Genomic DNA, 12,021 nt, shown 5'->3' with positions numbered 1-12,021 from the left:
GCCCAGTCTGAAAAGCCAGACTCAGCAGCATGGGGTCTCCATCCTTCTGCCATTCCCACATGTACTGTGGCCATTTCTGTTCTATGTGTCTAGGATCCTGTTCCCTTCCTCACTACCCTACCCTGCCATTCTTAGAGCACTTTCCACTTTGATCGAGTCAGTCATGTATTTTTCTGTCTTAGCTTCAGATTCTCAAGGAGAGAGCTTTAATACCGTAGGCATTCACTTCATAACTAGAATGTGTTAGTTATGCCCTCACCTTGGCTTGAGTTGAGAAAGTGGTCACTCTGATCATTTTTGGTGCAGCAGAGTTCTAGTTAAGGAAGGCCTTACCAACCTTCCTGCCTGTCAGTGAGGTGCTCACATGTGTGGATCGACAAGTTGATGAAATACGAAATTCCTCTGTGGAATGAGAGCAGGGGAAACTGAGTTACAGGATTGAGGTTGATATGCTAACATCTTTGTGTGCCAGTCCTGGGGATTGAACTCAGGGGGCCTGGGTGCTGTCCCTGAGCTTTTTTGTTCAAGGCTAGTACTATACCATTTGAGCCACAGCTCTACTTCTGGCTTTTTTGATGACTAATTGGAGATAAGAGTCTCATGGATTTTCCTGACCATGTAGGCATAAAACCATGATCTTCAGATCTCAGCCACCTGAGTAGCTAGGATTACAGATGTGAGCCACTGGCACCCAGTACATCTTTGTCTACTTGAAAAACTGAAAGGCATCTAGGTACCATAGAGAGGAAGGTGCCATTTGGAATTGCCCCCATATATAAGAGCCATTAGTGTGCATCTCTGAATGCAGAGCTTGCTTGTGAGGTTGCAAAGATAATGTGTCACTCTCTTTGCTGTCAAACATGTTCTCAGTGTCCCGGCTCCAAGATGATTGGGAACAGAGGGTGATTAACTGTGCTTGCAATCTCTGTGCCCCCCACAGATGTTTAGGGAACCACTTGAGCTTTGGTTTTGGTTGCACCATATTGTTAAATTTGCTGCCTCTTAAAATCTAGGGTTTCTATGGAACCTCCAGGTGAAACTTCAGCCCATAGTGAATCTCCTGCCAGATAAAGGCAGGCTGATGGACTTTCTTCTTCAGAGGAAGGAGTGCAAGATGGTCATCCTGTCTGTCTGCTCTCAGAGTAAGTTGACCAGTCCTTCCCCATGGGTCTGGTTCCATTAGTAGCCAGTGGTATTTATTCCTAGCTTAAAGACAGTCATCTTTTGGAATCCAACTCTTGAACTACGTATATTGCTACTTTAAACAGTCTGTGAGAAGGGAGAAGTTTAGGCCCAGGAGTTCAGGGCCAGCCAGAAAACATAGTGAGACCCCCTCCCTCCTCTCAAAAACAACTCCCCTCAACAACTAACCAAATGGCAGAATCTTGTGATATCTACCATTGTTATTTTCTTTAGTCACCAGAAAGGGATCTGGAGTGATTTTCAGGTGTTAGGTGTCTAAAACATAACATTTCTCTGAATGCCCTTTAAGGGAATGTGTGTATTCGTCTCTTTGAGATTGCTTTATCAGCAACATGCTGAAATCCCAAAGATTACACAAGCCATTTATCTGTGTGTACACTGTATCCTTTCCAGTGCTGAGTGAGTCAGACAAAGCCACACTGCCTGTGATAGCCACTGTTTTTGACAAACTCAACCAGGAGTATAAGAAGTACTTGGACGCTGAGCAGAGTTACACAATGGTGAGTTAGATGGACTATGGCAAAGACTTCCTCCCTCCTCCCCCAGCCCCATATCCTCTCAGTAGTGTGAGATTATGGTAGCATCATGTCACTGAGGTTTGATGCATCCGCAGGCCCTGCATCCACCAACTTAAGGCTACATCTCACTTAAGTGTCTACCTTCCCTGTTTTGCTGTTGTTTAAAATTTTTAAATCTATGTTTGATCTTACATGTAGGTAGATCCTCGGTCTGGGCTTTGCATTATTTTATATGAGCCTGGATATTATTAGTCCTGAACTGTGGATATGGCTAAACAAAAAGCCCAGAGCTCCACTGTGCTTTGGCTGTTTGGGGATGGCAGGTCTGAAGCAGACTGTGGAAGGCTGCTGGGCTTTGCTAGGCCTTGCCTAGTCCTGTCGCTGGTACCGAGCTGTAGGAATCGATAGGTCTGACCTCTCCAGCAGTTTCTGAAGAGCTTCCCTGCACTGTGGCTGTCAGATTTCATGAGCCCTCAGCACTGAAGTGTGATCCTCTCACCAAAGATACAAGGGGCTCTGGGACTGTAGAAGCAAAGGGTTTTGGCCTGAACCACAGCTGCAGAATCCATGGAGGGGGGTCCAGTGATTTGAAACATGGAAAGCCACCAGGGTCTTCTTGCAGCTCTTGCTATATTTAGGGGTCTCAGGATTACTACTTACAAATCCTGATACAACAAAATTCAACAAAAACTTGGATTTGTGTTAAGAGCCATTCATTTATTGTCGGCTAGAGCTTTATTAACAAGGAAGGCAACTAGTTAGCTATTTCATTTTTATTACATATCAAATGCTATTTAATCCAGGGTTAAGAAAATTAGACTTTTGAGAAGTTAGGAAAAATGTGACTTGGGCTGATTTAATCCCTCCCCACCCCACCCACCTCCCTCCCTCCCCCTTGAGATTTGAAGTCTTTTCTAGATGACCAACTATTCCCAGCTAGTGTGGGAAAAGTTTCTTCTAAGCAGTGAGATCATGGTCTTCTCTTGTAAAGTTCACACCTAGGAATTCGGTCCTTTTGGCAACAGCAGTTGAACAACTGCTTTAGAAGATGGGTAAGGTCACCATTTGTGATTATTTCAGGCAGTGGAAGCAGGGCAAAGCCGGAGCAACCCACCTCTCAAAAGGCCAGTGCGGACCCAAGCCGTGGTGGATCAGTCTGATGTGTATACCCATGTGCTGTCACCATTCACGGAGAACAAGGTATGCTGCAGCCTTTCAGCCTCTCAGCCTGAGTTCTCCAGATGGGGAGTTGTGGGCAATAGCAGGATGCACTGTAATAGACAGGCCGTCTTAGCGGAGGGCCTGGTGCTCTCAAGTTCAAGTTGACTCTGATACTCGGATCTAAGAAATAATCACATGTGGTTAAACAGTACCCTGGGCCCCTTTATGGTGGGAAGCAGAAGGGTGGGTGGGGATAGGAGTTAGAAGTAGCTCCTTTTGCATCTCTGACATTAACAAAGCTTTTTCTTCTGTGCAGGAGATGCCACATAAGTTTGTGATAGCTGTGCTGATGGAGTATATTCGCTCGCTGAACCAGTTTCAGATCGCAGTACAGGTACCTTCAAATCCTCGTGGCATCCTGAATGAGAGGAGCTACAGAGAAGCAGTGTCCATCTTCAGTTAGGGAGAGACTTGGGTTAGAAAGGTCTATATATATGCAGAATGTTGTGAGTGCTCTGCATTGAAGATACTTGTTGTCAGCTGTAACTTCTGCCTGTGAGTTAGGGAGCCACAGTCCCAGCCAGCTTTCAGTCTTTTGTGCCAGGGGGATTTGGAAATGCCTTGTCCTTTCTTTTGTTCCCAGCACTATTTACACGAACTTGTCATCAAGACACTCGTCCAGCATAATCTCTTCTACATGCTCCACCAGTTTCTGCAGTACCATGTGCTCAGTGACTCCAAGCCATTGGTGGGTATCACTAGAATCTTACTTTTTGTGATTAGAAACAGAAGACTATGACCTTCCTGCTGAAGCTAGTCTGGCACTGTCTTTCAGGCCTGTTTGCTGTTGTCCCTAGAGAGTTTTTATCCTCCGGCCCATCAGCTGTCTCTGGATATGTTGAAGGTAACCTTTGCTCATCATAGCTTCTGACCACATGAAAGTCCCTTCCTGTTGCCTGTCCTGATCTGCATCTGTCTCCCTTCCTTCCAGCGACTTTCAACAGCAAATGATGAAATAGTGGAAGTTCTTCTATCCAAACACCAAGTGTTAGCTGCCTTAAGGTTTATCCGGGGTATTGGTGGCCATGACAACATTTCTGCCCGGAAATTTTTAGATGCTGCAAAGCAGACTGAAGACAACATGCTTTTCTACACAATATTCCGGTTTTTTGAACAGCGAAACCAGCGTTTGCGAGGGAACCCAAGTTTCACACCAGGTAAGAGTAAGTAGCTGTGGCTACCTGGAGGAACAAACGGAGGAGTAGCAGGTCATACTTTTGGGTATGTAGCCCCTTAGTGAGGAGGATTCCTGGATTGGCTTTTGTGTGGAGTTTGTAAGAGCCTGCCTAGCCCACAACTTGGAGTCGAGTAGATCTGCACACTGGCAGGATCTGAAGGTACTTGCAGTGGAGATGTTTATGGTCAAAACATTCAGCAACCACTGTGGGCAATCTAGACACTGTGACAATAAGTTTCAGTATTGGATAAAAAGCACGGGCCAATTCTTTTCATCTCTAAAATAGTGGTAAGATCTGAGGTTGGTTTCTTTAGGAAGGAGAGGAACAGAGTTCTGAGACCATAGGTTGGACAGATGAGAGTCCCTCTTTCACTTTTTTAGGGTTGAGAAGGTACCTGTTTTGCAACAAGAGGGGCCACCCCAAAATGTAGGAAAACAAGGTATTTTATTACAAAACAACTTTAAAGCCTCGGACACAACTTATGAGGTACTGTCTTTGTTCTTTTGTAGGAGAACACTGTGAAGACCATGTTGCTTTTTTCAAACAGGTGTTTGGAGATCAAGCTCTGAGGCCCACAACATCCTGAAACTACTAGTTTTTTTTATATAAAAATGTGTACAAAGTTAATTTATTGCATTAATAAATCTCTTTAAACTACAAAATGTTATTAAAGTGTATCTACAACATCTGGACTAAAAATATGGCATAGAACATGTTTGTCGGCTCCCTCCTAAACAACAGGAGACAGGGCCTAGATTGGCCTGTAAAAAGGGTCAGTTAGTAGGCTGCACTCACAGATCAATGTGACCTTCCTCTTGCCCAAGGTCAATTTTTCCGAAGAAGCTTTAGTGTCCCAAAATCACCTTCAGATTTCACAATACTGCTTCACAAGTCAAGCATGCGGTCCTGAGTCTGGAGCTGCTGTGACAGCCCAATCACCAGTGGTAACTGACAGTCCTTAGAAACAGTTCATTCAAGTTCATTACCACACCCTGAGGGAGGCTAGAAATTCAGGAGTCGCTCTCGCTCTGTGCCTTTGTACGGATCTTGAGTGGTATGTCTTTTAGCTTTATTCACTGATGGTCCTATAAAAAAAAAAGTAATTTAGACTTATTTTCTCTATTAAATAATCTCAGAGATGCCCACATCCCCCTTTTGGTAGTACTACTTGTTAGGCCAGCACTAAGTCAGTACTATACTGTTTTCAACCAGGAGTCATGAATACGAGGCAGAGTAATCAGAGATAAGGACAATCTCCAATTAAGAAGAATAGCAGAGGCAGTATTTAAGCATTCAGGGAAGTGAGCTGCTCTCCAGCTCTGCTCAGGTTCTGGTCTGGCTGTACTCATACATCTCTCAGTAGCAGTGTGGGCCCTGGAACCAGCAAACCTTCAAATTGGCTTAAAATCTGACTTTAAAAGGCTTTTGTTACACAAATAAATGGGGCCTCCAAAAAAACACGTCAGTGATTTCTATTGAAAGAGTTGGTACAATCACGAAATCTCTGGACAGAAATGTCCCTTTAGTCCCCTACTCCATTTTTTTCTTCTTTCAGCTCTTTTTGAATTGAGGGTCTTTGTGCTTGCTTGGCTGGTGCTTGATCTGTGCCTCCAGCATTTTTGCTGTGATTGGAAATGATCAGAGTCTGGCAGACCTTTTTTTGCCCAGGATGGCTTTGAACTATGATAACTGGATCTCAGCTTCCTGAGTAACTAGGTGTAAAACACTGGCACCTGGCTGTTACCCTCTTAAAGACAATTGTTACTCAGTGGTATTTATGAAATGACAATTAGTACAAGTACTTAAAAAATGTTCTAAGACTTTTTCTTTTTTTTGTCGGTCATGGGGCTTGAACTCTGGGCCTGGGCGCTGTCCCTCAGCTCTTCAGCTCAAGGCGAGCGCTCTACCACTTGAGCTACAGCACCACTTCCGGTTTTCTGGTGGTTTACTGGAGATAGGAGTCTCATGGTCTCTCCTGCCCGGGCTGGCTTTGAACCGTGATCCTCAGATCTCAGCCTCCTGAGTAGCTAGGATTACAGGCGTGAGCCACCAGCACCCGGCGACTTTTTCTTTTAGTGATATGTATCCTCCTGTGCCACCTGTTAAAAAATAACTCACCTATATAACTGAGTAAGACGGGGAGAAAAATGAGTCCATGCGCGGCTCCCAGTAAGACCATAGCCAAATACATTCTGAAGTAAAATATCTGGAAAATTTGAGATTTGGCAAAGGCTAGCACCACAATCCCTCCAAATTTTGTAAGTGTGATTCCACTGAATACCTAAAAGAAGAGATAAATTATTAACATCATTAACATCTCCATATACAACGACATTTTTTTTATTCTTTTGGTCAATTGTGGGGCTTGAACTCTGGGCTTGGGCACTGTCCCTCAGCTCTTCAGCTCAAGGCGAGCGCTCTACCGCTTGACCCACAGTGCCACTTCCAGTTTTCTAGTGGTTTATTGGAGATAAGAGTCTCATGAACTTTCCTGCCCTGGCTGGCTTTGAACCTCGATCCTCAGATCTCAGCCTCCTGAGGAGGTAGGATTACAGGCGTGAGCCACCAGCCCCCGGGCTCAACTGACATCTTCATATTCAAGATCCACATGCTATAGGACAGCTTTCCCAGTTACTGAGAGTAGCACTGCGTTCCACCTACATTGTACCTGCTGCTCTATGAGTCTGGAGGAAAAGTTTTAAGAAGGTATTTTAAGGGCAAAAGGTGTGTATTTCTCATACATACTGTCTTCTATTTTTAAACTAAAGTTTTAAGGTTTTTTTTTTTTTATTTTGAGACAAGGTTATATAGTCCAGGCAGGCTTCAAACTTGTGATTCTCCTGTGTTTGGATTTTGGGTGTTGTCCACCCATAATGTTCAACTGTGGTCATTACACTTTTAATGGTGTTTGATTTTTTTTTAAGTGTCACAGTAACTTCTGGTCTATATTCCAGGATACAGAATTGGACTAAGAACCCCAGACAGACATCAAGTACAGTTTGTCACTGGGTCCTGGAGCATAGTGGCTTCATTGCATGCCAGTTCAGTTCTAAAGAATTTGTGGGCTATACAGGAGATAGCCATCTTGTGGAATTTGTGATCCTTGGGAGCTGCAGCCTAATTAGAATCCAAATTCTGACCCACTGAACTTAATTTCTTCTGAGAGTCATTAGGCCACCTAACATGCTGCCCCGCCTGCCCACACTAAGAAGGACACTCACAGAGCTCCCCATGTGAGCCAGTGCCTCTTCAGCACGGTCCACGCGACTTCCTTTCTTGCTCACTGTAAATGCTCTTGTTATGTGGCTGCAGAACTCCACGGAAATGCCACAGCTCTGGAATAAAGTGCTTTCATAAGTTACAATGATCTTTCCAGTTGGAGATCCAAAGCAGCTATTCCTTGCCCAAGAGAGAAGCGTTACCAGGCACCTGGTGCTACAGGAGCCTTAAAGCACCCCTTTCACAATACAACTCCCACCACCCTGTCACACACCCAAGTTGTAGCAGGAACATTCTAGGATCCTAAGGAGAGTTTGCCTCACCCCCCCACCCCAAACCAGCACACGTATCAATCCAAGACTTCCCCATCTGAAAGCACAGATGCAGGTTTCACCTTCCACTAGCAACCACCCATAATCTCCAATACTTGCTGGCAATGGTAGAGAAGGCTCCATAGGGAAGGCAACTTTATAAGCAAACAGTGAACACCCTGCTGTCACTGCAAGCCTTTCCAGTACCTTCGGAATAAAGGCGGAGGACTGGAGCTAATCTTACCACATTTCCACACTAGTTACTATGGCTGCAAGCAAAAGGTTTAGAAGAACGAAACAAATTCATTTTTTTTTAGTTTGAGACAGGAGGCTTAAAAGTTTGAGGCCAGTGTGCACAACCCAGGGTGCCAGGAAACTTGAGCTCCTCCGATCTCAGCCTCCTGAGTGCTGAGATGATAGGGGTTGAGTAACTGCTTCTACCTCCCTTGATGCGCCCCGTGCCCTGCCCTGCCTCTGTGCAGTGCTCATTTCACTCACTGGGGCACTGAGTTAAGAGGCAGCCCAAGAGCAAGAGGGTTCCTTCAGAGCTTATGTGGAATCAATCCACACGGGTGACACAGGAGTCCAGGACAAAATAAAGAGTAGGCTAGGACTCACCATCACCAAATTGACCAAGGAAACTGCGTTCAGGCTGATGCCCCACAGCCACATAACGCCAAACATGTTGACCAGGATCATGGCGATGGTGACACACATGATGACTGCAGACCACAGGTCACAGCCCAGAACCACCATGGTCACCAGAAATATGGATCCCAGGGACATGCTGAGGTTGAAGATGGCGTCATCAATAATGGTCAGGTACTGTTCGTAGAAGACGTAAAACACACTGGGGAGGAAGAGGAGTACGGTTACAGCTTGCGCTGGCTCCTGGGAGCTCGCCTAGTTCCCTGCCACACCTGCAAATCTGTGCGACCACACCACTCAAGACTGAGCACCCCTCCCTGGCTTTACAATTCAGGGAGATTTCTGCTGGGCCCCAACCACTGAAGGAGTGCCTGGTAAGATTCCAAAGCATGCATTTTATAAATTGCCATAAAATTGTATATAAAATTGCTATAGTCCTATAGGACATTGACAGCGGTGGGATAGGAAAGCACTTGTTTCTTTTATCTTTCTCTATTTTTCAAATTTCATACATAATCATCTTCTTGGCAGGGCAAAACAAAAAAAACCCCAACAACCTTAATAAAAAGTCTGCCTATTCTAGGTCATGAGAAGACAGGGATTCCATCAGCTGAGGGCTGATAGAACAGGCCTGCTCTTCAAACCCTGGCCTGCACGATTTTACAATGAGACTCTCAGGTGTGACCCAGCACAGATCGAGTTGTTTGCACCTCTCAGACCATGGTAGAGACTCCAATTCTATCTAGCATGTGTTCAATGTATTTATATTGTCTCTGGGGCTCAGGATGGCACAGGTGTCCAAAGCAAAGCTGAAGGCTAGTATCCTACCAGGGCAAATCCTCCCCTCCCCCCCTCCCCCACCAGGGTTAGACCCTTTTCCCAGGAAACGCTTGTTTATAAAATCCCCACGTTACCTGTATGGGAACACACGGTAATTACTACCCTTCATGCCCATGGTTTTGGTGATGTTACTGGCTACAAGTTGAGCCTTTTTCATGGCATCAATAAAGTCCGCAGAGGTCTGAAGCACGGTGTGGTAGGTCATGAAGTACGTGGCTCCTACACCGGTGTCATTGCCAAGGATGTTAACTGCTGAGCTGTAAGCAGCGTGTCCCCTGAGAAAGAGCCGTGGGTATCAGGAAGGTCATGACTTCTAAAACATGGGCTTCATCTGAGTCCTCCCAGCACAGTGAAGCCACCTGACCTAGCCCAGACACCAGCCAGAGGAAGGACGCTTCCTGGTCAGGGAATGTAGAAGACTGAATTATTTCCACCCAGACGGACTTTTCTTTGCTGGCGTGGTTTTCTGGATCACAGTGGCTATTGTTTCTCTATCTGGTTCCACTCATAATCAAACATGTTCTGATATGGGTTTACTCAGTGCTATTATATACGATAGGGAGGAGGGAAGGGCCTGGACTCACACTCAGCCATGCCAAGGAACAACCGCATGAGCCTGGCAGAGCTCCTCACCTGGGCCTAGGCTACCAGATCTAGGAATGGCATACCACCACATGCCCATGGGCTGGGTGGTGCACACTGCAGTAAGGTCAGGGGGCACATGACCCTGCATACTGAATCTCTCCCAAAGTGGTGGCTACTGCCATCATCACAACTGAATTTACTTCAGTTTGATGTCCAGAGTACAAGTGCTATAAGCAAAATAAATTGCAAGATCCATTTCTACTTTTAGGATACTTCTTTAAGATTTTTTTTTGGGGGGGCCTTGAACTCAGGGCCTGGGTGCTGTGCCTGAGCTCTTTTGCTCGAGGCTAGCGCTCTATCACTTTGGGCCACAGCTCCACTTCTTTTTTTTTTTCCTTTTCTTTTCCCTTTTATTTTTTTTAATGTCAATCATGGGGCTTGAACTCTGGGCCTGGGCTCTGTCCCTGAGCTCTTTAGCTCAAGGCGAGAGCTCTACCACTTGAGCCACATGCATGCAAGGTAAGCACTCTACCACTGAGCCACCTTCCCAGCCCCATCCACTTCTGACTTTTGAGTAGTTAAGCCGAGTTAAGAATCTCCTGGGGCCTTTTCTACCTGGGGTGGCTTTGAACTGTGATCCTCAGATCTCAGTCTCCTGAGTAGCTAGCATTACAGATGTAAGGATTACATGGCTAGCTAGGACACTTCTTCAAGACTTTGCATATGTTGTCTCATAGCGCTCTGGGACATAGGGCTCTAGGAAAACGTTTATTTTTACAGAAACCAAGTTTACTGAATATACATTGTATGACCATCTAGCAATAAAAGCTCCCAAATCAACCTCTAGGCTTCTAGCCATCTTTACTATTTCTGGGCCAGATGTCTGGGACAACTGGCCAGCTGGCTGGATAGTGGAATGAAAGTGTGTACCCTCACATATGGCCAGGCTGGCAAGGAGCATGCTAGGGTTAACAGTCTTAATCCTTAACCTGTGATGACATTAGCAAAGCAAAGGTGTGGCTCTTTATATCCACTGGCACAATGAGACAGATTGGCTTTTTTTTTTTTTTAAGACTCTGGAATTCCAGCACATCTATCCTCTTTGTCTCCACTCCTCACATAAAATGCACAGGAATTTGTCCCATTCAATATCCTGGGAGGAGGAGACAGCAGCATAAGAAACCAGTGCCCAGGTCAGGGTGAAAACTAAGAGGAATTTTCCTCTTATTTCACAGGATTGAAACGGTAGCAAAGGGTCCCTTTCCTGTCAACTCTCAATTCAATTCTCTGGCTGAAGTAGATGCTTATCCAGCACAGATCAATGGCACTTACCCTTTGCCACACTTGGGGTTAGGGTTGTCAGAAAGGAACATGGGCAGGAATTTCATGAAGTCTCCACCCTGTGGCCTCTGTTTGCCTTCTGGAGTCAGAGGCCGGCAGCGGATGCATTCAGGGTTAACCACTGGCAGAAACAAAGTTGGGAGCAAACTGTTAGAAGAACAGGCCTCCAGATTTAAAACAAAACAAAACTTTTAAAAGAATGAAGGAAAGTATTTCCTGAATCTTTTCCTTAGTCCAAAAGCTTCAGCCATATGTGACTTTTGTACTTCAGTAGATTTAATAATTAGTTTCATCTTGGACTGAGGGCATGGCTTAGTGGTAGAGCATCTGCCTGGCAAATCTAAGACCCACGGTAAAACCCCACTATTAGCAAAACAGTGAATGACTGAGGAAAGGGATAATGACAAAGGAAATGAGAGTCAGCATTGGTATATAAACAGGCAACATGAGAAAGACTGGTAAATGATATTTAAAATCTAAAAAAGAAAAAAAAATGAAAGGAAATGTCTGGAAGAGGAGGAGAAAGTACCAGAAGCATTGCAGAACTGGTCAGTGCTATTGTAGACTCTACAGCAGGAAGACTGTGGCTTCACCCAGTCAAAATAATCATCAATCCAGGATGAAGGAGCAAAGCCAATCCGGGTGCTAGAGAAAAGGAGAGAGAAAATTACTAACTTGCCCCAATTTCTATACTTTTCCCTTTTCTATACTTTATACTTCTATCAGTCAATATAAAAACTACAAGCATTCATTAAAAACAAAAACGTAAACTTTCAAAGTACTAAGTGGTAAAGGAATTCTTTGAAAGGGTTTGCTCAGCTAAAGCTCAAGTTAACATGCTTTTTACTAAAACCAACTTTTAAAAACAAAATCTGTTTTCAGTAAGAAACTTCAGGCCCAAATTAATTAGAGCCAAGAGCCCCTTCCAGCTGCTTCAGTGAAGTACAAGAGGACCAG

The 12,021-nt window shown here is 44.9% G+C and overlaps 2 protein-coding genes across 2 annotated transcripts in view; one reads left to right on the top strand and one right to left on the bottom strand.

Moving 5' to 3' along the window:
• The window catches only part of LOC105984590 (chromosome unknown open reading frame, human C18orf8), a 32,224-nt gene extending 27,119 nt beyond the window's left edge, over positions 1-5,105 (top strand). Inside the window, exons 14-21 of the mRNA XM_013014817.1 lie at positions 1,014-1,142; positions 1,597-1,703; positions 2,802-2,921; positions 3,199-3,276; positions 3,526-3,630; positions 3,718-3,786; positions 3,874-4,099; positions 4,630-5,105. Coding sequence (XP_012870271.1) covers positions 1,014-1,142; positions 1,597-1,703; positions 2,802-2,921; positions 3,199-3,276; positions 3,526-3,630; positions 3,718-3,786; positions 3,874-4,099; positions 4,630-4,706 — 911 coding nt within the window. The 3' untranslated portion in view covers positions 4,707-5,105. The remainder of the gene's footprint in view (positions 1-1,013; positions 1,143-1,596; positions 1,704-2,801; positions 2,922-3,198; positions 3,277-3,525; positions 3,631-3,717; positions 3,787-3,873; positions 4,100-4,629) is intronic.
• A 1-nt stretch (position 5,106) lies between these two features.
• Npc1 (Niemann-Pick disease, type C1) overlaps positions 5,107-12,021 on the bottom strand; it is a 55,956-nt gene continuing 49,041 nt past the window's right edge. Inside the window, exons 19-25 of the mRNA XM_013014889.1 lie at positions 11,594-11,709; positions 11,056-11,185; positions 9,213-9,413; positions 8,269-8,500; positions 7,342-7,455; positions 6,239-6,401; positions 5,107-5,205 (exon numbers count right to left, since the gene is read on the bottom strand). Coding sequence (XP_012870343.1) covers positions 5,123-5,205; positions 6,239-6,401; positions 7,342-7,455; positions 8,269-8,500; positions 9,213-9,413; positions 11,056-11,185; positions 11,594-11,709 — 1,039 coding nt within the window. The 3' untranslated portion in view covers positions 5,107-5,122. The remainder of the gene's footprint in view (positions 5,206-6,238; positions 6,402-7,341; positions 7,456-8,268; positions 8,501-9,212; positions 9,414-11,055; positions 11,186-11,593; positions 11,710-12,021) is intronic.

The sequence above is a fragment of the Dipodomys ordii genome, unplaced genomic scaffold, assembly GCF_000151885.1.
Source record: "Dipodomys ordii isolate 6190 unplaced genomic scaffold, Dord_2.0 Scaffold25, whole genome shotgun sequence".
NCBI classification, from domain to species: domain Eukaryota; kingdom Metazoa; phylum Chordata; class Mammalia; order Rodentia; family Heteromyidae; genus Dipodomys; species Dipodomys ordii.
The sequence above is the reverse complement of the archived record's forward strand: the minus strand, read 5'-3'. Positions and strand labels throughout refer to the sequence as shown.